General features: G+C 42.7%; 2 protein-coding genes across 10 annotated transcripts in view; both read left to right on the forward strand.

The window, feature by feature from the left end:
- Kalrn (kalirin, RhoGEF kinase) overlaps window positions 1-7,643 on the forward strand; it is a 638,378-nt gene extending 630,735 nt beyond the window's left edge. For all 8 annotated transcript variants that reach the window (XM_013515182.1, XM_005386537.1, XM_005386534.1 and 5 more), the window contains 2 exons: window positions 23-161; window positions 781-7,643. In XM_013515182.1, coding sequence (XP_013370636.1) covers window positions 23-161; window positions 781-1,326 — 685 coding nt within the window. In that variant the 3' untranslated portion in view covers window positions 1,327-7,643. The remainder of the gene's footprint in view (window positions 1-22; window positions 162-780) is intronic.
- Window positions 7,644-10,043: 2,400 nt separating this feature from the next.
- Window positions 10,044-25,942, forward strand: Umps (uridine monophosphate synthetase). 2 transcript variants are annotated; one of them, XM_005386542.2, is made up of 6 exons: window positions 10,044-10,245; window positions 11,507-11,660; window positions 15,759-16,430; window positions 18,033-18,208; window positions 20,654-20,768; window positions 25,498-25,942. In XM_005386542.2, exons 1-6 carry the CDS (start codon window positions 10,090-10,092, stop codon window positions 25,665-25,667), a joined length of 1,443 nt encoding a protein of 480 aa, XP_005386599.1. In that variant the 5' UTR covers window positions 10,044-10,089; the 3' UTR covers window positions 25,668-25,942. The 2 variants fall into 2 exon arrangements, with proteins under 2 accessions (XP_005386599.1, XP_005386600.1); XM_005386543.2 differs by lacking the exon at window positions 10,044-10,245 and adding an exon at window positions 10,576-10,694.
- The last annotated feature ends 353 nt before the right edge of the window (window positions 25,943-26,295 follow it).

The following is a 26,295-nucleotide window of genomic DNA, read 5'->3' on the forward strand; positions in this document are numbered from 1 at the left end:
TCCTTTTCCTCTCCACTTTCAGGATGGATGATGGCCGGCTCTTAGACTACCTTATGAATCATGATGAGCTGATGGAGGAGAAAGTAGCTTTCTACATCCGGGACATCATGGAGGCTCTGCAGTACCTTCACAACTGCAGGGTTGCACACCTGGACATAAAGGTAGTGAGAAAGAGCCAGGCTGGCAACAGAATGGCTGGGCCCCACTTACCGGTCATTGCCCTCAAGAAATGCAAACTTCCATTCACTTACTCAGATTAGAATCCATATAAACAGAAACTAAGTTGCCACACAATTTAAGTGCGCTATTAATAAAGGAATGAGAACACACCAGAGGCACAGTGCAATCCAGGGTGAGAGATGGCTGGGGAACTTTAACCACGTGTTCTAATTTTATAGAAGGAAACCAATAAACGTCCGCCTCATGCTACTCAAAAAGAATCCTCCATAGCAAGGGTAGTTAGGAAGGCAAGATATTTGGATTTAGGTATGTACCTCAGTGCTTGGCATGCATGTGGCCCTGGGTTCAATCCCCAGCACCAAAAACAAAACAAAAAAACCCTCCCTCCAAAACTGTCAATACCCAAAAACTTCTTCAGAGGTCCACCCACACTCAGAGTTTAGTGAGTTCACACCTGCTGTGTGCAGTTGTCTGCCCTGGCCCAAGGCATCTCCAGTATGCTATAGGTTTCAGGAAAGAACAGCAGAAGCGTGTTTTCATGAACAGAGTCCTACTGGTGTCAACACAGAACTTGCTTCTCTCTTCCCTGCCTCCCCGCAGCCTGAAAACCTGCTCATCGACCTTAGGATCCCAGTGCCTCGAGTGAAGCTCATCGACTTGGAAGATGCTGTCCAGATCTCAGGCCACTTCCACATCCACCACCTGCTGGGGAACCCCGAGTTTGCTGCCCCTGAAGTGATCCAAGGCATCCCCGTCTCCCTGGGCACGGACATCTGGAGCATTGGGGTTCTGACCTACGTCATGCTGAGCGGGGTCTCGCCCTTCCTAGACGAAAGCAAAGAGGAGACATGCATCAACGTATGCAGAGTGGATTTCAGCTTCCCCCACGAATACTTCTGCGGTGTGAGCAATGCCGCCAGAGATTTCATCAATGTGATCTTACAGGAAGACTTCCGCAGGCGACCCACGGCAGCCACTTGCCTTCAGCACCCATGGCTGCAGCCCCACAACGGCAGCTACTCCAAGATCCCCCTGGACACCTCCCGCCTGGCCTGCTTCATAGAGCGCCGCAAGCACCAGAACGATGTGCGTCCTATTCCCAACGTCAAGAGCTACATTGTCAACCGAGTGAACCAAGGGACATAGCCATCTCCCAGCCCTTAGGTTTCACATAGACATGCGATGGGAACCAAAGCAAGACCGACTGTGTCTGTAAATAATTCTGTTTGTTCCTTTACCCTAAACAGCTCTCTGGAGTGAGCAACATCCCCTTAAACCTTGACGGTGGTTATTCAGGGTCTGGGCAGTAGTTAAAGTCACCCGAAACCCTGGGGCTTTCCAGAAGGTAATTCTGAAGAAATAAAGATGCAAAGTTGCAGAAAGTATTCAAAGAAAGGCCAAGGATAACAAGAATATTAGTTGTTATAAAATTTTTAATTGTACATTCCAAAATGAGCAGTTGAGTGGGTAAGCCTTAAACTCACTGTGGGAAGTGTAAAAGGCTTCTGACTTTGCTGAAAATGTAAGCAAAAAGTTCTATTTGATAAAGAGGTCATATATGTCAACTATTCTGATTTAGATGACTTAGATATAGTTTCTTAATAGGTTACATATACACATACAGTGTAATAGACTCCATTCAGGTTTCAGAGTTTTATAATATAGAGTTATATATGAAATCAATCATAAGTAAATCTGAGTGCTCCAGTTAAGACAGTAATTTACTTACCGAAGCATTATATTGTTTTGACTAAGCACAATTAGATGACGAGTTTTTTAGAGCATTTTATAAATCTTGTATAGAAATCTTTTACCAAATTCTGTGCATTAAGAGAAAGCAATGTTACCCTTTTGCAATCTGTGAGTGAGAAGATTTTTTTTTCCTCTCAGTCATGGGTTGTTTGATTAAGATAGGTACTGTATATGAAACAATACCCCTGAATTCACTGGTGGCTCACAGTTCCTCTGGCAGGAAAGTCTGCCAGGAAATAAGTTCAAAGCCAGGAAGAGTCATGGGGTTATTTTTATGTCTATACCTAGCTTGAAATAGGTTAGGTGACTGTCACAGGTTCATACAAAAGGGCAAATAGAAACCTTTCCTACAGTTCCTATGAACAACGTACCAACACTTTCTGACTTCTGCAGAAAGTTGGCTTGCTTTATTACTAACCCCATATGAAGCTAAGGGGTCTTACCAAAAGGAGGCAGCCATACAAGCCTTTTAAAGGCCTGGTCCTAAGTCCTTTTTGAAGCCATGGAGCAAACCTGATACATCACCCTAACAGACCATTGAATTTTAACTGAGGTCACAATACCACCACTCAGCCACCGATATTTCTCTGGATAAAAGGACTAATTGCATTTGGAGGCCAGCGCTGCTTTCTGGCATTATTCTCCATATGAGATTATTCACTGCCCTTTTTCCCTCTGATGGGAAAGTAACTAAACCTGGGCAATTCATGGTTTTTCTTTGATTTTTGCTTTGATTTATTTGGGGGGTGGGGTAGGGGAAAGAGTTTTTGGGTTTTATGTTTGTATATGACCAATGACCACCCTTTGTTTTCTAGAATGTGTTTTGAAAATTGCTTTTAAGCAAATAATATTCTAAAAATGTAACTCAAGTGTATGTTTAAATCAAGCATTACTTCTCTCCTATTAGTGGGATGGAGAAGATTGAAATCATGCAGCACAGCAGTGCAAGCAGAAAATTCATGAATGATAAGGAGAACTACAAACCTATTTAAATAAAAAAGGAATGGTGGAAACTAAGCCTGACCTTTAATATATAAAAACGCTCTGGCAGTGGAAATGTAGAATTAAAAGTACTCATAATATTTTTCCATTGGTTTCAAAGTCAGCTTAATTCATCCATCTTCCACCTCATCCCATTCAAGATTATAGATTAATAAATTAGTAGAAAGTATAAGCAATAAGACTAGGTAGCACTTAGTATTTTGGGAATTAACCAAATATATGGAAACCAACTCCGACTGTATTGTTTCCTAGTTTTGAATGGGCCCGGGTCATTAAGCCTTCCTCAGAACTCTCTATCCCTCTGCTGTCTTCATTTAAACTGTGATCTGTATACAACTATAATACTATATGGTAAAATGTTTTAAAATTTCAACCATGTCCACTAAAAGCCCTTTCAGCTAACATGTCTTCATTACAGTGTAAAGCAAAAAGAGGAATGCCTCACCCGTAGGGCTCGTGCTGGGATAGATCACAGGCTCGAGCATTCCTTGCTCCTCTCAAATGTGGCCTGGCAAGTTCTCTTCTGACCACGGTGGCTGACTGGAATAAACAGCTTCCTTTTGGGCCGGTCAGAATTGCTATGACAAGCTGGAGGAGACAATGCCTAGCACAGTGGTGCTCAGACCACGGCAGGAGGGCCGTATTGAAATCATGTTGTGGGGCAGGGGGATGACAGAACATTAGACGGAACCAGAGCTTTCATAATAGCTTTTCTGTGAAAGCCAAGATGATCCTGATAGTGGGCTGCACGGAAGACCCCCAAGTACCTGTGTTGGGGAAGACAGGAAAGGAGGGACGTAGAAATGAAAAGTAGTGTGATTTTGTTATGTGGAGCCAAAGTACAATCAGTAGAGTAGAATGAACTGAACGGAGGCCCTAAGGAGCAGGGGGTATATTTTATATGTTTGATAATTGAGGAGAACAAATAGGGAGGCTTCCTGGCAGCACAGTACCTGGTCCCTACCAACAGGGATAAGATAATGGTCTTGGTTCAAGGATCCTCCAAAGCTGAAAATAACAAGAAATCCCAGCGGGTAGGGCTGGGAAATTAGTTTAGGTTGCTTTACAGGCTAATGTGCCAGAGGACAGATCAGGGACCATGCTCTTGTACTTGCTTTAGCAGATATTTATTACTTGCTAGTGGAGAAGAGAGGAGAGAAAACTGTCCACTTCTGCTACAGTTTTGGTAGCTCTTAGCAGGAGTGAACTCTTGGCTGCAAATGGTAAAGGGGGGTTGTTGGTTAAAATCCCAGGTTTCTTGCTTGGCTTATATTAATTGCATACAATTCAGAGCTTTTTTTGTTTTTGCATTGTAAAGGTGGGGTGCAGAAAGAAGGAAAACATCAGAGACAACCCACAATCACTTACTTGTAAGAAGTGTAATGATTTTCTGGCATCTTTTAATTTTTTTCCATTTTTAAAAAAGATTTATATCCTCTTACACGTGAATGTGATTAAAAAAAATTTTTTTTTAAAGTAATTTAACGCTAGAGCTGTCCTTCAGGCTGCTCCCAGCCATAAGCAATCTAAAGGGGAGTGACGGAGGCAGAGGAGAAAGCTGGCTTCACCGCTCTGTAGGTCACAAAGACTTTATAAATAGTGCCTTTGGAGAGGAGGAAGGGAGACAGAGAAGTCCACTGCATTTAGACTGACTGAGATTGAAGTATTTTCTTTATTTTAAAGTATCTTCTAAATGAAAACATCTGAATATAGGATGGGGCCAGGAATTCTTAAGTTTCAGCCTCCCTATTCCAGACTCATCCTTTCTTACGAAAGTTTTTGTTGTTTCCTGCACCAAATGTCCCCACTGTTAAAGTGGAAGAGGCGGGGGAGGCGGGTGAAGGACAGGAATTGCATAGGGTTGTTGAGAAAATACTATAGTTGAGACATCTGTAAAATGCTTTAATTTTTTAAAAGTGCTACACACTGCCAGTGCTAAGGATTTTATTGATACTAACTTTGAACATTCCAGGTTTTTTTCCCCCAAGTTTTCAATATTCGTATCTTTAGATAATCATTTACAGACTCATGAGGTTAAATCTTAAAAATTGCCTCTGATTGGGTGTAGTATGTGCTCTTTGTCTAAATGTTATTTGGTCTTACCCTATAATTTCAGTCATTTAAAAGCTTGTAAAGGTTAGGAGAGCTTATGGAGTCTCATGTCCCTAAACTGTTTTCTCCACTATTTCTTATGGGAGATGGGAAGATTAAGGTGCCCTCCAAGGCAAACAGTTACCTTTGTTTCTCAAGCTTTATGCTCTGGAAAAATGGACAGAGCAGAACCCAAACAGCCAAATTCCTCACTAAGATAGCAGAAGTGAGGATGATATGTCTTCTCGTATCATCACAATTCATTTCTTTAGCCTCAGAAGAAGAGACTACAGAGGCAAGATAGATGCATAGGTATAGACATGAGTAGAGCTGTTGGTTTTTGGAGGGAACACTTGGATCTTTTTTAGATAGGCGTTTCAGAAATAGCATGTTTGTTGTCCCATAACCTCCATGATTTGATACAGCCTGTGAGTGAGTCATTGCTTTTTTTCTTGCCTATGTGGAAGAGCATGGAAATTTAAACTTGTGAGAATAAGAGGGAGAGAATATGATATAAACTAAATGGTGCATCAGCTAGAACTTTCTCTCATGCATTTGATAGAGGAGGAAATATTTTGAACATAAAGAGTCTCTGTAGTAAGGTAGGAATGCAGGCTCACCACGTCCTTATTCAGGATAGTCAGTGAATTGTACTAGATGGGTTTTGAGGAATGTAGACTGTAATCCTTTTCCTTCTGGATGACATCCCATGGAGTCTGGGTCAGGCAAACACAGTGTAACCTTTCAGTGAATTTGTAAAACTGCATCATGATCTTTCTTTGCTATTTAACATCTAGAAATCTTTTGGGAATAAATGATTAGACCAGGGATGAATCTATCAGACAGAACACGCTCCATCAAGAAAAAGGAAACTCTACGTTAATATTTATTTTCCGAAACCAATAAAGCTCTCAGTTGTTTTATTAATTTTAGAGGGTTAAAAGGTCTGAAATATTTCCATAGCACTAGATGTTTTTAGTAAGAAATGTTCACATGAAAAATCTATATAGAAGTATCATAGGGCCATATTTTTATGAATGGGATTTCTTCCTTATTTTCAATATATATGTATATTGAATAGAGAGAGAGAAGTTAAGAGGAGAGGAAAAAACAGTAACTCTAAGTTAATGTTTCATTTCTAAAGGACATTTATGGAAAGCCTAAATGTAATACTCACAGGCTATTGTGATTTCCCATCAGCCTGTTTGTAGAAGAATTCTATAATGTGGTCAGATGTAGTTTTTATTCAAATGATCAAAATAACGGTTTAATCAGATAACTTATTTCAGAAAGTGAGTTTAGCTGAGAAAAGGGACAGTGGTAGAAAAAGTGCAAATACCAATTTTTGGAATGCCAACTCCTGAGGTTTTATGGAACCAGGTGGATTTGCTAGCCCAGGGATAGCAGCATAGAAGTTCCATCAACCCCTGACTCCCATCAAGACCTGAACCTATGTTCTGGGGTACTATGGAGACTGTTACCATGACCTCTTAGACTGTGGTTATGAATCTGAAGTTAACAAAACATACATCTTCTCTTGCTAACTTAAGCCATATCTGTCATTTTTATGTTTGATTTTTTCTTTTTTTTCTTTTTTTTTTTTTTTTGGACCCTGGTGCTTTTTCTTCTGTTTCTGCCAAAAATTCAGCCTACTCTAGGGAAGGTGAGTAAAACTAGTGGTAGGACAGATATGAAGACTGTGAAAAAGCTACACATACTCTTGACAGTGAGTTCTTATTCAGAGAGCAGTAGTGATCCAAGTGCAAGTGTTGGAAAATATTGTTATGTGTACATCTGTACATGTACATAGTGTATAATATGTATGTATATGTTATTGCTCATATGCAGAAATCTATCCATTTGCAGACAGCCCAGGTAGGACAATTTTATTGGAAAACCATTCAGGGCCATTCAAAACCACTAGGGCTAATTTGTGGAGACAAATTTTGCCCAATAGGAATTTGCTGTCCTTTGAAGTCCATAGAACCAACAAAGTATAAAACTGCAGGACCATTGTTTAGGCTATTCTGTTTACCTGGATTCAGAGGTCTCCTTATATTTGAATTATTCATAGTTGGTTTGCAAACTACATTGGCACCTCTTGGTTTTGAGTGACCTCTCCCCCCCAAGTCTTTTGAGAATTTGTGGTGGGCTTCTCTGACCATTCAGCTGAAGGGCCTTATCCATAGTGGACAGGTTTCCCCATAGGGACCATTACACATATACATATAAGTACATACTTCCATCAGGCTTATAACACTTGATTTGAAAACACTCCACAGTATTGATAAATAGCTCTATATTTTCAAGGTGCAGAAGAATTCCACAGCCTTAATTATTTCAGTGTCTTGCTGGTCTGCCTTAAGTGTATCTTCTGGATTTTTGGTTGTTTTATTATTTTAAAATTTTTCTGCAGTTATTCATTTTGTATGCACACAATGTCGTTTTGTAAAGGTAGGTTGTAAATATTTTATTTGTAAGTCAAAACCATTCATGTGTAATGTTGTAAAGTGATGATCTGCTGTCTTGTTATTATTACTACAGTAAATGTTATGAATGAAACTTCAAAATGTACATCTCATATGTTATGCATTCCTATAAATATACTATACTAAAGATATTATTTCTGGTTGTCTTTTTTCTAATTAAATCCTTTGCTTAAAGAAAAGAGTAATTTTTTTCTTCCCCCAAATATGTGAGAGCCTTTGACAAGCGAAAAAGATCACATTATTACAACACCTTTGCTCAGCTTTTTAAAAAGAAAACAATTTTGTTCTCTAAAGAAATAGTCTAAGGCATTTGCTATCTGAGGAAGCTTCAGATGTATTGTTGATATCCTTCTGGTATTCCACCTGTGAAGTTGGCAGACCTTTTGGGCTGGATCTCTCACATTTATGCATCCTGGTGTGGACTCTGGAGTAGCCTATGCAGACAAAAGCAGACGAAAGTCTGCGTATGCCACCAGGTACAAGTGAGGCAATCCATAGTTCACTACTGATTAGCCAGAGTATTAGAGAGTAAAGCTTGTTTTGTTTTGGAGACACAGTCTGGCTATGTATTTGAAGCTGGCCTTGAACTTGTTACGTAGTCCAGGCTTACCTTAAACTCCTGGCAGTCCTCCTGCCTCAGCCACACCGAGTGCTAGGATTACAGGAGTGCACCACCAACACCTGGCGAAAATGTTTTACTTTTACAAGCTTACTTTGCCAACAGAAACAAAACTATTTTAGCACTTGCCTTCTTTTTCATCAAGGTTTTGAAGTAGGGTAAAATAATTTTTAAAAAAAAATAGGCAGATGGGCTGGGAATATAGCTCAGTGGCACAAGCGCCTGCCTGGGAAGTGCAAGGTCCCAAGTTCCATTCCTGGTACCAAAAAAAAAAAAAAAAATTGGCATTTTTAGAAATTGTACTTAAAAACAAAACAAAATACATGCAGCTGCAGTACACAAAATTTACTTAAGCCTTTTTCCGTTCCAGGAAACTTACTTGAAAAAAATTCCTAAAGATGTTAAAGATAGAGTAAGCCTGTCCATGGGACTCTGGACCTGCCCTTTTCACCTGTAAATTGTGTTTCTTCCATCCTCAAGGAAGCAGCAGTATTAGTGGGCGGCAGATCTCAATGTCAAACTTATTAAGTGGTTTGCACCCTGACATAGCCCAGCAGATGGGTAGGTAAGCGGTAAGCAGACAGACAGTGGGGGCGAACATCCTCCACTGTCCATTTTGAGACAGTCCCGATGGCCCCATAAATTCAGAACACCTAGCTCCAGCTCATAAGGCATCCCATTTCTCTGAGTGCCTGCATTCTATTCTGCAGTGCCTACAAAAATCTCCACCTGGTAAACCCTTCTCTTTCCTCTGATGTTTTAAAAATTATTATTCCACTTCGAGAGTCAGTGAATCTCTAAACATTCTATGTTTGGGATGCGTTAAATCCTCATCTCAGTTTTGGGAACCTCTCAGACCCACTCGGGTGACATTTTTATTGCTTTTTTTCTCTTTTTCTTTTTAAAGCCAGGCTTTTGCTATGTAGTTCAGGCTGCTTTGAACTCACTATATAGTCTAGGCTGGCCTCGAACTCTTGGTGATCCTCCTGCCTCAGCCTCCATCAGTGCCAAGATCACAGACATCACCACCACACTGGGCTACTACATTTATTTGTAATGAGAAGTAAGAGAAGCCTGGGCCTGAGCTGGGGAGTTCAGTGGTAGTGGGCTTGCCTAGCCTGTGTGATTCACAGTCCTGGGTTCAGTCCCCAGTACATCAAAAACAAAAAACAAAAGCACAGGCTTTTCACACTGGCTGTTCAGCAAAATCTCCTAAGAGAAAACATACATAAGTACACAGAAATAAAATCGGAATCAGTTTGATGAATTAGGATGGTGGGCCCTATGGTTTTAAGGGGTTGTTTTCCTTAAACTAGGAGAAGTTATTGTCTTCTGCACCTAATGGAGAACTTCTGTACAGGATTATTGGTAAACCAGATGGGCCTTCGTTTTTAGGATCGCTAGCAGCACTGCCCTAGCAGATAACCCGAACACCGATCAACACTTCCCTCTCTCCCTCCTGTACCTCCCCTCCCTCCAGCACGCAGCGCCACAGCAGAGGTAACGATCACTACCTGCTCTGGGCTTTAAGCTCCTGCATGCAAATTACTATCAAGTCTCTCACATGCAGCTGCTGTGAACTTAATACACGGCGCAGGGCCCGTCTTCAAGAACTTCTCAAATTGGAGAAGCATCGGGGAGGGGAATAGTGCCTAGTAACTGGCATGTAAGACCAAGGAGTAGAGATGAACAGAATTATCGAGGGGACACTGAGGAAGAAAAAATGGGCAGAGTCTACACAGTCTCCTGACAGTGGCCGGACTCCTTGAACCCAGAGCCAGTCTAGGCGTCCCGGGATTTAAGTCCGGAGGCCAGAGCTCGGAAGCCGGCGCAGGCGCAGGGCTGCCGGACTCCGCTCGGTCTGGGCCGGAAAGGGTGGCGGAAGAGGCGGGGCTTCCCGGTGACGTCACGCGGCCGCCTGAGGGCGCGGTGGTACCGGACTGGGAGCGCTCGAGCATGGCGGCCGCGGGCACTGCTCTAGGACATCTGGTGACTGCCCTGTACGACGTGCAGGCTTTCAAGTTTGGGGACTTCGTGCTGAAGAGTGGGCTCTCCTCCCCCGTATACATCGATCTGCGGGGCATCATATCTCGACCGCGTCTTCTGAGTCAGGTCCCATCTCGGAGGGGAAGGACGGCCATGGGTGGCGGGAGGGGGGCCCACGGGTGGAGGTGGGTAGCAGGAGTTGGGCTGTGGGCGAAGGCAGAAGGCGCAAGCAGCCAAACGCACCCTGTTGTCGGTCTGCTGCACAGAGGCCAGAGGTTGGGTTTTTGGGGGGACGTTGACCAAGTGACTTTGACACGTGCTTTGCAAGCGTTGGGAAACTAGTTTAGATAGAGAAGTCCTGTGTAATTTGAATTTTTGTTTGTTTTTTGAGACAGGGTCTCACAATAGTTCAAGCTGGTTTTGAACTCATTGCAGCCCATCCTGGGCTCGAACTCGCAACAATCCTCCTGCCTCAGCCTCCAGAATACTGGGATTACAGGAGTGCGCCACCACACCTGGGAAGAGATTGGACATTTCTAACAAGCTGCAAAGCAAAACTGCACACCACACTTTGAGTAGGTTTAAATGTGCTGTAGAGAAGAGCAGCTACTAGCCATATGTGAATATTAAACATTATGATTTTTTGGGTTCTAGGGGCTGAACCCAGGGCCTTTACATTGGGCTATGCCCCTACACACACACACACACACACACACACACACACACGTCGTTGTTTTGGCAGGATCTTCCTAAATTGCCCACGTTGGGCTGAATTTGTGATCCTTCTACCTCAGAATGCTGGGATTACAGGCAGCATTATGAATTTTTAACTTCAAAGTCATTAGTGGCTACCATATTGGACACTATAAATGTGAAACATTTTCATCATTCTAGAATGAGCAGGTAATTTGGAAAACATTATCGCAGATAGACCAGAAAGTTTTATGGAAGAGGTCAATTTTGGCTGGGCATGGTTGGCGCATGGCTATAATCTCAACTACAACAGGAGGCTGAGGCAATAGAATTTCACGTTTGAGGGTAGTTTGACCAATTTAGCAAGACCCTGTTTCAATATTAAAAAGGACTGCAGATGTAGCACAGCATTCCTAGGATCCAACCCCCAGTACTGTCAAAAAAGAAAATATGTAAGTTTCCCTCCACATACATGAGGGTTTCTGTTTGTTGGTCGCCCACCATGCACAGTTATTGTAAAAAAGAATTGAAGCACAAGTGGAGGTTGGCCTGGAAACTTCTCACCACTCAGAATCTTGCTATGGTGTGCTTCCCCTATGTAGAGAGAGTGAATTACTAAGGATTTACTAGTGGAAAATCAGTTTAAGAAGTCATCAGTTGATAATAAGTAGTTTATGTGTTCCTTTTCTTACAGGTTGCAGATATTTTATTCCAAACTGCCCAAAATGCAGGGATCAGTTTCGACACTGTGTGTGGAGTACCTTACACAGCCTTGCCATTGGCTACAGTTATCTGCTCAACACATCAAATCCCGATGCTTATTAGAAGGAAAGAAACAAAGAACTATGGTAAAAGTAGCAGAAGCGTTCTGTTAATATGTAATCTGAATATTTTCTTTGGGCACTGATGGTTTACTAGAGTCGTGTTAATCATCATAGGTCCTTTAAATTGTTATCACCTATGGAATTCGTTAAGTGTTGGTATAAATCACTTTTCTTTAGAGTCTAAGGCTAAAATGCTTTGTCTGGATTAGGCAAGGGAGTGAAGAAGTGCTTTTTTGTGCACCCTGTCTGTGAAACCCCAGCATTTTTATTGGCCCATCAGGAGCATTTAGGTGGAGAGCCCATCCTTTCCCAGAATTCTCATGTAAACTTCACCCAGAGCAGTGTGTGAATCCCAGTACTCCCATAAAAGTACCTACAACCTCATGAAAATACCTTTTTATGGGTCCATGGCAGTAGCTTATTGGATAGGTTTGCTTTAAAAACCTGAAAATCAACCTGAAAATATTGGAATGAACTTCATATTTATTAGTGATATTAAAGAATTAATGTTTTTTAATGTTAGTATGGTAACTTTGAACGAGACTTGTGGATGTAGTCTAAAATTGTTTATGGTGAATCATAGGCTGTCTGGCATTTGCTAATAAAACTTGAGAGGGAAGGAGTGAATGAGGATATAGATGAAACAAGACTGATGCTGAGTTAAGCAACGAGGTTCTGTACTCGTGGGTGTTCAGCACACTGGATACTTTTGTTTGACCTTACCCTTGTAAAGAAAAGAAGAAAAATATTCAGTTGAATTTTTGCTGCTTAAAGGCACACTGTTAAATTTCCTGAGCTAAAAAAGAGAAATTCTATGAATCTCTGCCCATGAAGAATTACTTCTTTTCTTTTGTTAAAGCAGGGTCACACTGCGTAGTTCAGCTGGCCTTGGACTCACTGTAGCCCAGGCTGGCCTTAAACGCTTAGTGATCCTCTTGCCTCAGTCTCCCAAGTGCTGGGACTCTATGTGCACCACCACGCCTGGCTAGGGAAAGTATTTCCATTTCCTTATGTGTTAAGTGTTTAGAATGAAATCATTTCTCTATTAGCATAGCTGTAAGTACTCTCAGTATTGCATTTTGTTAGTCTGGCATTTTAATCTAAGTTGATTCAGTTAAATTCTTCAAGGGGAGGAAAGGAGTTAAAAGAAATGGGAAAGCTCAGAGAGGATACCTGTAGTAAAGCTCAAAAGTTGGGCAAAATGCCATCCATTTTTTTTGTTTTCAGATAAGAGAAACTGCAATGGAAAATACAAAGACAAGTTTCTAAAGTCTGTAGCCTGGGTTGTTTATGTTTTATAGATTATCTGACAATATTCTGTAGTAGAGTTTAAGGGCAGAGAACTAATTTAGTCACATTGCATTATATAATTATAATTATATAATTCCTGAGACTGTGGTAACAGTTTGGATTGTAGAATATTTTCCTTATATCTGGATATATGTGTCATTTTATTTTTCAAAATTTTCCTCCAGGTTTTTTTTCTTTTTTTGGCACATGTTTGCAGTACACAACGATTGCATTCATTGTGGGGAATTACGCTTAGTTGCCTTTGCGGCGTCATTTCACAGCTATTATCCATTGTTCGTGTTCTCTTCTTGCTTTTTTTTTTTTGGTTTTTCTCTGGTACCAGGAACCGAACTCACGACCTTGCGCTTGTCAGGCAGGCGCTTTTGCCGCTGAGCTAAATCCCCAGCCCCTCTTCTTGCTTTTAAGGTATCTTTTAGTAGCTGGAGGAGGTGTGTGGTTTGTTTTTTGTTCGTTTTTTGTTTGTTTTTAATACGGGATCTTGCTGTGTACTTCGGCTGGCCTTAAATGCATTATGTAGCTCAGGGTGAAGAAGGATATTTATAGAACTAGGTAAAGTTAAAGAAACAACTGATGAGCAATAGAAGGTAAAGGAAAAAGAGGGAGAATAAAGAAATTATATGGGGAATAAAGATAAGAGAGAAAAAAATTAACAGGAGAAAACTTTAAAGGTAAGAGGAAAGAAAAAAGAAAAACAAGATAAAGGTATAAGAGGCAAAGAAGGATAAAAGAAAACTCTTTGAGCCCCAGTACACTGGTGCTGAAGCAAGGGAGAAAGGAAGGAAAAAACAGCGCAAACACTTGCAAAACAAAAAACACACACAAAAAAATTTTTCTGTGGGTTTTTGGAGGGGGGAGGTACAATTTGGGGGCAGTATCCAAGTCAAGATGTGTTCCTGCTCACACTGGTGGATAAAGAAGGCAGTCAGAGCCAGATCCAGCCAGGAGTATGATAGGGCGAGGGTGCCAATGACTTTCAAATAGAGAGCAACTCAGGCTGAGCCTGGCCTCTGGCCATGGGACCAGAGCCTGTGTCCTTTAGCTCAAACCCCGCAGAGGGTCTTTTCCAGCCAGACCCTCACTTTCCCGCTGTGGCTGGCTCTCACCCGGTTGCTATAGGAACGAAGCACTGTGAGCCCTAAAGTGAAGCTGTCCCGCAGCTGCTCCATCAACCCTTCCCCAGAAGAGCACCCAGCCAAGCACTCTCTCCAGGGGGTGAGGCAGGCACTTGGCCTGAAGTCACCAACTGTTGCCTGTTGAAAGATTCCTGTGGGGGCAGAGTCCTGAGCTCTCCCTGTGTACCTCACAGCATCCGCTTGTCTATTCCGCCACTTCCTTTCTCCCCGAAGCCCCCTGGAGTCCAGAGCTCTTACATTTTAGCTGTAGATTGGGTCTCTCTTTCCCAAGAGCCACAGGGGAGAAAGTGCAGAGTGTCCCTTCCTTCCCTACCATTGTGTCTGTCTCCTCAATTTCTCTATAAGTTTTATTTGTTTTTTGTGGGGTTTTTTTGTTTGTTTTTCTCCAGTACCAGGGATCGAACTCACGACCTTGCACTTGCCAGGCAGGCACAGTGCCACTGAGCTAAATCCCCAGCCCCTCTCTATAGGTTTTAATTTTCCTGTCAGATCCTGGTTCCTGGGGATCTACCCCCCACCCCACATGATGTTATTTTCCAGTGTCTGGATTCTGAGCCTCAGAGAGGCTGAGTTGTTGCTCACCCCTCCGTTATTTTCCCTGAAGTCCTTTAGTGTGTTCCCAAGACAGGGCTTCACTTTGTAGTTTTAGGCTGGCCTTGAACTGACTATGTAGCCCAGGCTGGCTACATAGTGAATTTCTGGTAATCCTGTCTCTACTTCCCGAGAGCTGGGCTTGCATTTACAGTGGTACCTCAGTATATGAACACCACTCTGCCTGGCTTGCATTTACAGTGGTACCTCGGTGTATGAACTTCATGTGGTTTACGATTTTGGAAAACATGGCCTTTACGTTTGTGTGGGGAAGATGGCTGTGGTCATGTTTGTCACCCAGTGTCGAGTTTGCAAATGGGAGCAGAATTTTGACAAACACTTTTATTTGCAAACCAAATTGTCTGCAAATAGGAGATGTTCTTGAAAGAGGTATTACTGTATATTTTTAGAAGTCAGGTGAATGTAAGGGGTAAACTTACAATGGTTTGTGGATGGAAAAAAGAATGATTTCATGAATGATCCTGGGCTATTCTATCTTTTGTAACTACTAAATCCAGGTGATTTTTGCTTTAAGTAATCCAGCATTTAGCAATTTAATCATAAGCACACTAAGTAGTACTTACTTACACAGCAAGACAATTACTGGTTTTACTATATTCGGTACATAACTGGCAATTTTGGGATATGGAGGCACTGAACAAAACAGGCGCAGCGCTTTGAAGAGTCATCCGAAACAATAAAAGGAAATCAAAAAATAAGATTCACCTGTAGATCATCTTTTCTTACGTACATACCAATTTTTTTGTTGTTGTTGTTGTTTTGTTTTTTGTTTTTTTCCAGTACCAGCAATTGAACTCACAACCTCGCGCTTGCCCGGCAGGTGCTGTGCCACTGAGCTAAATCCCCAGCCCCTATACCAAATTTATACTGTAAGATAAATGTTGAGTTCAATGCATATAAAATTGAAGGGTTTTGTTGGTTTTTTGAAACAGGGTCTCACTATGTAGCGCAGACTGGCCTTGAAGTCCCACCAGTATTCCTCCCTCAGCCTACCAAGTGCTGGGATTACAGGCGTGCACCACCATGTGAGTTAAAATTGGACTGAACAACCTTTTTTCTTTTGTAGGTACTAAGCGTCTTGTCGAGGGAGCTGTTAATCCAGGAGAAACCTGTCTCATCATTGAAGATGTGGTCACCAGCGGAGCTAGTGTTTTGGAGACTGTTGAGGCTCTGCAGAAGGAAGGTCTGAAGGTCACCGATGCTGTGGTGCTGCTAGACCGCGAGCAGGGCGGCAGAGACAAGCTGCAGGCCCACGGGGTCCGCCTCCACGCAGTGTGCACATTGTCCCAAATGCTGGAGATTCTCGAGCAGCAGCAAAGAATCGATGCTGAGGTAGTCAGGAGAGTAAAGCGATTCATTCAGGAGAATGTGTTTCCGGCTGCTCATCAGAATGGCTCTCTCCTTTCAGTGAAGAAAGCCCCTGAAGAACTCAGCTTTGCTGCACGTGCAGAGCTGCCCGGGATCCACCCTGTTGCCTCAAAGCTTCTCAAGCTTATGCAGAAGAAGGAAACCAACCTGTGTCTGTCTGCTGATGTTTCAGAGGCCAGAGAGCTGTTGCAGCTAGCAGATGCCTTAGGGCCCAGCATCTGCATGCTCAAGACGCACGTAGATATTTTGGGTGACTTCACTCTGGATGTGATGAAGGAGCTGACAGCTCTGGCAAGACAGCATGAGTTCTTAATATTTGAAGACCGGAAATTTGCAGATATAGGAAACACAGTAAAGAAGCAATATGAAGGTAGGTAAAGCAGGAATGTGCAGGAATCAGAAATCCAGCTTACACTGGCTGAAGGAAGAAAGGAATGGGATGGTTTCCCATAACTAGAAGTCCAGCCGTAGAGCAGCAGGCATTGAGTGCCATTGGATCCAGGAGCTCGAATGATGTCTTCTGAAATTGCTTTCTCTACATCTCTCAGCTCTACTTTCGTCTCTGTTCACTTCTTTCTCAGGTAGGCAATTCCCTAACCAGTTACTGGCTTAGCTGTAGAAAACCTTCACTCGCTGGCCTGGGCAGAGGCCCGCTCTTGCCACTGCAGGTGGCTAAGTTCATTGTATTTAAGTGTTCTGAACTGAGAAGCCTGCAGTGGTAATTCTACTTGAGAAAATGAGTTGTCACCTTCTGATACCAGAGGTTTTGGGTAGAAATGGCAGATGTTGTTCCTGGCAGAAAATTACAGATACAAGAAACAATGAAAAAACAATATGAAATTTATTTGCAGCTGAAGAAGATCTATTGATGCATTTCCTTTTTAAAAAGTTGTTTTGTAATTGTTTTTAAAGTTGTTTTGGGGACTCAAAAATAGTAATGTGTAGGTTGGGGAAAATACTCAGTTCTGCTACCCACCCTTCTCTGACAATTTCTCTTTTCATGACAGTGTGCATATTTAATGCTTGTTTTCAGTTCACCTTATAACACGTACTTTCAGTCATGTTATTTAGTACTTATTGTAAGCATCTTTGAGGCAGCTGAAGTTTTCTCAGAGGAATGCATGCATATTCCCCAAGTGTTACTTTAGAATGTGGTTGTCTATAAGTGAGTATCTTCATGTGCTGGAACATGTCCCACCACTGTCACATTGCTCAGCTTAGTTCATTCACTGAAGTAAGAATGGCACGACCATTCTTCAGGTTTATGTGTAGTCTTTTCAAATCAGTTCAGGTTTTTACTGTTGGCTTTTGAAATAATGTATATAGGCTAGGCGTGGTGGCATATGCCTGTAATCCCAGCACTGGGGGGCTGAGGCAGGAGGATCACTGCAAGTTCGAGGCCACCCTGGGCTACATAAGCGAGTTCAACATCAGCCTGCACTACGTAGACCCTGCCTCAAAAACAAAACAAAACAATAAAGAAATAAATTATGTATATAGTTGCCTGTTGGAATTAGAATAGCTAAGGCAGGTGTAGAAACATCGAGAGTGTAAAGTTGCTGAGAGAGCCCTGAAGAGTCAAAGTTGGTCATCTTCAAGAGGAGTGTCAGGATGTCACTGTCCTTGACCTCCGTAAATGCCCATCTTCACAGGAGTCCGTTTTCAAATGGCATGACCTTTCTTGATGGTTTCAAGGTTCTAACTGCAGAATAAGTCAGTCCCCTCAGTGCTGCTGATACATCAGGTGCAAAATCTGAAGCATTTTTTCCTGTGATTTCTCACTGATCTGCTACCTGGACAGATCAGTTCTACAGATGAACTGCAGGTCCACTGATGCCACAAAAGCTTTTGAAGTGTTGGACTCCTTCATCACTATGTTACCGGGGGTTGCTGGTGTAGTTGGGTGGTTGGGCAAAAAGATAGATAGAGGGTTTCGTTTGAGAATGAGCAACTAATTTTCCTTCTTTCTCAGGTGGTGTCTTTAAAATAGCATCCTGGGCAGATGTAGTAAATGCCCACATTGTGCCAGGCTCAGGCGTTGTGAAGGGCCTGCAGGAAGTGGGGCTGTCTCTGCACCGGGGCTGTCTGCTCATTGCGGAAATGAGCTCCGCGGGCTCCCTGGCCACTGGGGACTACACTAGTGCTGCGGTAAGTTACAGGGCACTGGGGTGTAAGATGGCCACACCTGCCATACCAAATGCCAGAGGGCAAGGAAACAGCTCTGTCTGGAGTCTGTGGAGCCCCTGCCACCTCTGCTCCTCAGATTCGTGTGCTGCTTGGTGACTGGCATGTTAATGCCAGTTGAACAGACTTCCTTGATAGTTAATAGCATTCTGTGTCTTGTAGTGGACACTTAGGTGGTTTGAATGGACTCAAAAACAAGACAGGAAGATAGCGACTTTTAGCTGCTTTTAAGATGTCTTTTTCATCTCACTGTGAGGTGAAAGTGAAAATGAAAAGCTTCACAGACATCCACCTTCTATTTCCTGAGTCCCTCCTTCTGTGTGGTACTGATCACATGGCATAGGAGAAGCTGAGGAGTCTGGCTGCATTGTTTCTTCGAGTATCAGAGGTTCCTTTTTTAAAATATATGTTTGCAATACGTGCATGTTAATTATAGTCATCTTGGGGAGTTGGTACATGTACATAGGAGCTTCTCCTTTTCTTTTAATCTCTTTCCTTTCCTGCTCCCTCCCCAACCCTCCTCCTCCCCTTGCCATTCTTGTTGATATTATCAGTTCCTGTTTCTGGCTTATAATGTCCCCATTCAATGCTCTTACTAGGATCCTGAGCATGGCACATCCTTGCTCTGTTTTCTTATCCCCTCGCCCTTGGTCCCCTGGACCTGTTCTCATCTGCAAGAGATCCATCCCTTGTCTCTGTCTGTCCTTTTATTTTTCACTTGGTTTGGGTTTTTTTTGTTTTTTTAAAATGAAAGAGAAAAATATTTATTTTTACAAAGGAGGGGTCTGGCACAAAACAACTAAATTAATGAGTTAAAAATCAGGTGCAAGAGTATTGTTACCTAGTGTTGATATATACAAAGGAAACATAACCACTCCTGTGGTATTAGCTGCAATAAAATAAATAGTACAGCAGCACCTGAACCTAATCATTAAACCAAATTATGTGAAGTTCAAGACATAATGTCTTTCATGTTCTATAAATCTCAGTACTCTCAAATAATATTTCCATAGCTTATAGGAAATATTTTATAATTCTGATTTCTTTTAATACAACTTTCTGGTGCATTCATTGCAATCAACTTCATTTTCACTTGGTTTGTATTTTGCCTCACTCAAATGGTAGATACTGTATAGTATTTATTCAAGGGTGTGTGTCTGATTTCACTCAACATATTTTCCTGGTGTATCCATTTCCCTACAGATGCCTCAGATTTATCTTTCTTTGTAGTCCAGTAGTATTCCATTATAGTATATAGATACTGCATTTTCTTTATCGGGTTGTCTGTTGATGAGTAATCAAGTTGTTTTCCTGGATTTAGCTATTACAAGTTGTGCAGCTGTAAATACTGTTATTTATGTATTACTAGAGTATGATGTCTTAAGCTTTTTGGGGAAGAGAGCTAGAAGGGAGATAGCAGGGTCATATGGAATTTTTAATTTTGGTTCTTTGAGAAATCTCCATACGGATTTCCAGTGTAGCAATTTCCAATGTAGTATAGAAATGGGGAGACCAGCCACAACATTTGTCATTTTTTTATTTCTTGATGATTGCCATTCTTTCTGGAGTAAGATGGAATCTTAGTATTAATTTGCATCTCTTTGATGGCTAGGGACACCACCCACCCTATCCCATCCTGACCCCTGCACACCAAAATAGAATAAGAGATGGACAGTTATCTAGTTAAAAGTCCCTCTTCATATTTTTATTTTTAATTTTGTACTTAGAACTGTGGATAAGCCACCTTTACACATATTTTAGGGAATCATGGTGATCAGTTTAAAACATTACCATGGAAATTTTAATTTTTCCATAGTATTTCAGAGACTGTACGTGGAGTTGTTAATGACTTCAGTGGTCCTAGGATCAGGTTCCTGCCCTACCTCTGAATAGGCCATAAGTAAAGAAGCAGAGGGCTTGGGCATCAGCGCGAGTCCCAGCATTCCAGCAGCTGTGCAGGTGTGGAACAGTGTCAGTCTCAGGGAATTGCTGCTGAGCCTGTGAGGTGATAGTGTAGAAATGGGGAGACCAGCAATGGCAGATGCCAAAGAAGAAGGAACAGGGTGGAAGTGAGAGATTCCTATTGACCTGAAAATGGAGCTGCTTATGCACCTCACATCCTTTGGAAATAGGTGGTCACTGACCATTGTTACAGGTAAGTATGCATCATCTTCATGTTAATGCATGTAGTGTGGGGATTTTTGATGTTTCCAAGTAAGGTTCTTTGGGGAAAGGGTGATTTTAGGCTCTCCATGAAGCAAATATGTTTCACCATCCTGATTCCTATCTAAGGTGACATGGTTCCGATAATATAAGTTTCAGAGTAACAGAGCGAATTGTTTACTTTCATAGAATTATTCTACATGATTAACTATCTTCTTGTAACATAGCCTGTTATATTCCATTTAGGTTAGAATGGCTGAGCAGCATTGTGAATTTGTGATTGGTTTTATTTGTGGCTCCCGAGTAAGCATGAAACCAGAATTTCTTCACTTGACTCCAGGAGTTCAACTGGAAGCAGGAGGTAGGTCTCTTCAGTGGTCATAATGTATAGGAGAAATATAACTCCTTATAAGGGACCCCTGCAGTGAGCCTCCAGTCTACTGCCAGGAGTTTGAGTGCATGGCAAGAGAGAAAGAGCAAGAGATAGCAAGCAGCGGGGATCTGGGATAGCCAGTTGTTCACGGGGAGCAAAAGGCAATGAGGCAGCCAGAACCTTGGCATTTATTGATTGAGGAGGGGATTATGGGACTCAGAGGGTGGCAGTGGTCTTGTGCTGAGAAGGATCTTGCCCTATACTGCCTTTAGTCTCAGTAGTCTTACTCTTAGTAGGTGGAAGAGGATGGCCCTAATGTGATGATGGGAAGTCTCAGAAGGGTGATACCAAAAGTCCCAAACCTCCATTCATCCCTTAGGGAAGTAAGAAAAACTAGGTATTGTGAATTTGTGGTCCTCAACAATTCCCAACCCACTAGATGAGAGATACACTGAGCTCATGTGCCTGGAAATTAAGGAATGAATTCTAAAGAACAAAGGAGGTTAAGAGTAGGACAGGTTTATTGAGAAATATCTCCTAAGATACAGGAGGAGATCCGAAAGCAGGTTGCCACCTAGGCCCTTTGTCAGGTGACTTATACAGCAAAGTCACAACGTGGATCCAGCTAGTCAGCCTATAGGATTACAGGTACAGCTGCTTAGGCAATATGGATCCAACTACAACGTGGATCCAACTAGTCAGCCTATAGGATTACAGGTACAGCTGCTTAGGCAATATGGATCCAACTACAACGTGGATCCAACTAGTCAGCCTATAGGATTACAGGTACAGCTGCTTAGGCAATATTGGTCCAGTAAAGAAGCAGATCACATAGCAAAGAGAACCAAAAAAGAAAAACATATTATTCAGCTCAAAATATTTTAGTCGATGGAGTAGTTTTTGTTTTGTTTTGGTCTTTTTGAGACAGAGTTTCACTATGCAGTTCTGGCTGGCCTTGAACTCACTCTGCAGCCCAGGCTGGCCTCAAACACACAGTGATCCTCCTGTGTCAGTTTCTCAAGCGCTGGGATTATAGGCTTGTGCTACAACACCCGGCAGCTTTAGCCAGTTATTAACAGGCACTGAACTGAGAATCAAACATGCACAAGATGATGACATTTCAGTTAGAGTGCACTCTGAAAGGTATTTGGCCGGGTTGAAGTACAACAACCCTTCTACAGGTTTATATTTGTACCTATAAATAGACTAGTTAGAACTTTTTTTTTTGGTGTTTTTCCAGTACAGGAATCGAACTCACGACCTCACACTTGCCAGACGGGTGCTGCTCCACTGAACTAAATTCCCAGCCCCTAGTCAGAACTTGTTTATAGGCCAATTGACGGGTTTCTTGTAATAAGAATCAGAAGGAAATAAAACGTGTAAAAGCAAAGGCAGTTTTTAACACTAACTGTTTATCTAATTGAAGTAGCCAGCTCCAGGGGCTTCTCATTTTTACTTCGGAAGCCAGAACTGCAGTTTTGATAGCTACATGTAACTGTTGCCCCTAAAGGGACAGACTGTTAAAGGTCCATGAGTGCTCAGGCGAGGTTTGGGTGTAGGAGACTAGGTAACACTCTCTGAAACTAAGTGTGTATTTTAAAAATAAAAGAAACAAAGGGAAAGAAGGCGTCCCTGTCTATCCCTCTTGCTCTGTGCCCGATCTAAGGCATCCCCTAGAGTTGAAGCCACCTAGCACCAGTGGTAGCACACTGGAGGTGCGAGGAAGTGGCTAGACTCGTGTTGGTCACTCTTGCTGTGTGCCTGGGCCTCCTTCCTCGTGGCCCTGTGACCATACTTAGCTGTGGGCTTTCCTTTCTCAAAACCTCAGCATGTCTCAGGATGGTGGCTGGCCTGGCAAGATGTCCTGGGGAAAAATCACGACAAGCGGCAGTCTCGGGATGGTGGCTGTGGCTGTCCTTTAATACATGTTTCTGTTTAAAGCTGTTATTACTTCCTGAATGTTTTTATTCTATCAGTGGACTCCTCTGTGCTGTAAAAACTAGTCAGCACCCTGCAGGGCAACATTCTTGAAAGGAGGAAGAAGTAAAAGTAGCTAATTTCCAGTTCTGCCTAAGAGCTGAAAGCCAGATGTGTTTGTGTGAAAATGTTTACGTTTATCCTCTGAGAGTTTGAGCATAGACCAGTTTTTTTGGAATATGACCCAGAGATTAGTGAAGATCAGCATCAATCTGGAAGAGTTCAGGGGAGGGAACTTACCATTCCAGAAACCTGGTCCTGGGGCCCAGCAGTCACAGAGAAGAGAATTCCTTGACAAAACACTGTTGTGGTAAATTGCATTATTTCTCTGGGGCAGAGCAGTGCAGAGGGCTCAAGAACTAAATCCTAATCATCTCAAGGCAGAAAGAGAAGACCAAGAGCTTTTCCAGGGTGGGCCCCTGGGCCTTAGCAAGTTCGGAGCCTGCAAAACTAAAAATGTCCCATCCTGGAAACTTAAATATGAAGACATCACAGTCTTCCCTGCTCTCAACTTACAGCATGGCACAAGCAGCCAACAAAAGGCATAAGCAACCAGCAAACAGCTGATGATAGTTTTTGATTACCTAAATGAATAACAATCCAGAATCCAATCAAAATATTTAGGGGTGCCATGAAGCAAGAGCAAACTCTTACCTCCTTCTAATTATCTTAGAGCAACCTCCAGACAATATAGGGGAAATAGAACTCCCAGTCTGCTAGATGTGCGATATGCTGAGTTTGTGTCCCCAGAAATCAAAGAATAAATTCTAAGGCACATAGGAGGTTAAGAGTAGGAAAGGTTTATTGAGAGATATTTGCTGAGAGACAGGAGGGGACCCGAAAGCCAGTTGCCACCGAGGCCTTTCGGCAAAGTCACAACGTGGATCCACCTAGTCAGCCTATAGGATTTATAGCTGCTTAGGTAATATTGGTCCAGTAAGGAAGCAGATCACATAGCAAAGTTATGTAGAAAGAACAAAGAGATTTGTGGGAAAGGATGAGTCCGGATGCTCTGGTTACCTACCTGGAGGACTGATGCCTACCTGGACTTCATGGACCAGGTGGTGCTAATTACAGTATAGTTCCAAGTTCTTTTGGAGGCACATTGAAAGCACATTATCCCTTAGGAAGACAGGTCTGGCTGTTGCATCTTTGTCTTGAGGCCTGGTCTTCGTATGCGCTTCCAGCCACAATTCCAATGGCTTTGTTCTTTCTGCTGACTTCCTTGAGTGCCCAGGCCCTCTCTGACTATATATTAATTTCTGCCTTAGCTGTCTATCCTAATGGCTTTTTGGGAAGTGCTTTTTAACCATCAGGCAAAATACAACTTTGCCTAGTAGTATAAAATTGCTAAAGAGAATCATTCTCAGCCTAAAACAATGATAAATGAGCTCTTTGGCCTGGTGATGACTGTCCTGTATTTGCAAAACAGTTTGCCGACGAATTTTAGGATAAGGATTTAGAAAGCTACTTGTAATACGTCCAGGAAACTGGCATTTTAGGTGAGTGCTTTCTAGCTGGTGCATTGAATGTGCTGCCAAAAGATGGTGTGCTGGGTTCACCTTTGGAAAACCCTGGAGTAAGAGGCAAACACCTGTTTCTTTCTACAGGCCTATGGGCCGTGCTAGTCTCCTGGATGGCCTTCTGCTCGCTAAAGGAGTAATCTCATTTATAAAAATAGGTATTTACAGGTGGGGTTAGCTCAGTGCTAAGAATATGTGCTTAGTGTGTGAGCCCTGGGTCCCATGGCCAGCACCAGCATACATCTGTATACATATTTAAATGTCCTCCAGGACCTACTAAAGCTGTGCTAGTTTTTGTTTGTTTGTTTTTTTCTGGTACCGGGAATCGAACTTACGACCTTATGCTTGCCAGGCACACGCTGTGCTGCTGAGCTAAATCCCCGGCCCCCTGTTCTTTTTTGTTGTTGTTGTTTGTGCTAGTTTTTGGGGCGGTTTTTTTGTTCATTTGTTTCTTTTTAAGACAGGGCCTCACTCTGTAGTTCAGGCTGGCCTGGACTTGCTGTGTAGCCCAGACTGGCCTCGAACTTGTACTGGTAGGTACTGGTAGGTATTAGGATATGGAGATATCTAGGTGTGTGAAGCATCTGTGCTAACAGTCTTGGCACTCGCTCTGTACTTGGCAGCTGGCAGTGTCACTTACAGGCCCACAGTTGGAGTCGCTGGTACAGTTAAGACCTCGGCTTTGAGGGACGTGTAAAGCATCATAAGCCATTTAACAGAAAGCTTCTAGAATGGCAGCATTTAACAAAGAACCATCCACCTTTTAAGGCTTAGGGTTTGTCCAAGGTCTTCGAGCACTTTTGGGGGAGCGGGGCACAGAAGGGGTCACTTGGATGGAGGTGGTCGGGTTAGATGCCTTCGGGGGCCTTTCCCAACTGGGCCTCACAGTGATGGAGAAGAATATTAGCATTTCGCTCAAATTTGAGGCCACAGATTGCTGTATTTTTTTGTTGTTGAACCTTGCTTGGCCATAGAGGGCATTTACCTGCTTTTTACCACTGTGGACCTCTAAATGCTCTGGACTTCCTGGCACTGGGAAGGAGTCATCTGGCATCTTCTTTACTGTGGAGGACTCTGGCTGACCCGGGGAGTCTCCTCACCTGCATTGCCCTCTTGCTCTGCAGAAGGAAAGCAGAAAGCAGGAGCATATTTTTACTGCAAGCTTTAGACATTGTTATAAAGGAGTTTTGCATTTTAAGTAACTTGGTTTTTGGCAGGGGATCATCTTGGCCAACAGTACAACAGTCCCCAAGAAGTGATTGGCAGGCGAGGTTCTGACATCATCATCGTGGGCCGAGGCATCCTTTCCGCACCCAATCGACTGGAAGCCTCGGAGAAGTACAGAAAAGCCGCTTGGGAAGCGTATTTGAGTAGACTTGCTGTTTGAGTGCCTCAGCTGTGTTTATGTGAAGACACGGAAGATATGTGGGCTCCTGCAAATCATCGGCTTTCAAATGAGCTTTTTAAGCTTATTTTCAAGCTTTTTTCATTTAGACTTGTATTTGGTAGGCACAACTGTGAAACACCCCATCTCTAGCCGAGCCAGTTTACTTTACTCTGTATGTGTTGCTGGCAGCTAATCCCTGGATCTTTGCACTGAGCTCTATTCCCAGCCCTCTTTCCTATTTTGAGACAGAGTCTCACTAAGGTGCCTAGGCTGTGCTCAAACTTGTGATCCTCTAGCCTTGGACTCAGAGAGTGCTCAGATTATAGATGTGCACCACCACAACCAGCTTACTATTTTAATGGGGGTGAGACATTTTCAGAAATAAGAAACTAAAATATATATCCTTTGCTTTGTCTGATATGTTGCCTAAGTGATGTCTGTCAGCTGTTTACCTCCATAAAAGTGCTGGCTGTGGTGCCACAAGCCTGAAATCCCAGCACTCTGGGAGGCTGAGGCAGGAAGATCACAAGTTCAAGCCCAGCCTGGGCAGCTTGTTAACTGACTGAGACCCTATTTCAGACTTGGGGTGGGAGTGGCGGTGGGGTAGGGGCAGGTTGAGGTTATAACT

This window comes from Chinchilla lanigera, unplaced genomic scaffold (genome assembly GCF_000276665.1).
Source record: "Chinchilla lanigera isolate Chin_1 unplaced genomic scaffold, ChiLan1.0 scaffold00026, whole genome shotgun sequence".
Classification (NCBI taxonomy): domain Eukaryota; kingdom Metazoa; phylum Chordata; class Mammalia; order Rodentia; family Chinchillidae; genus Chinchilla; species Chinchilla lanigera.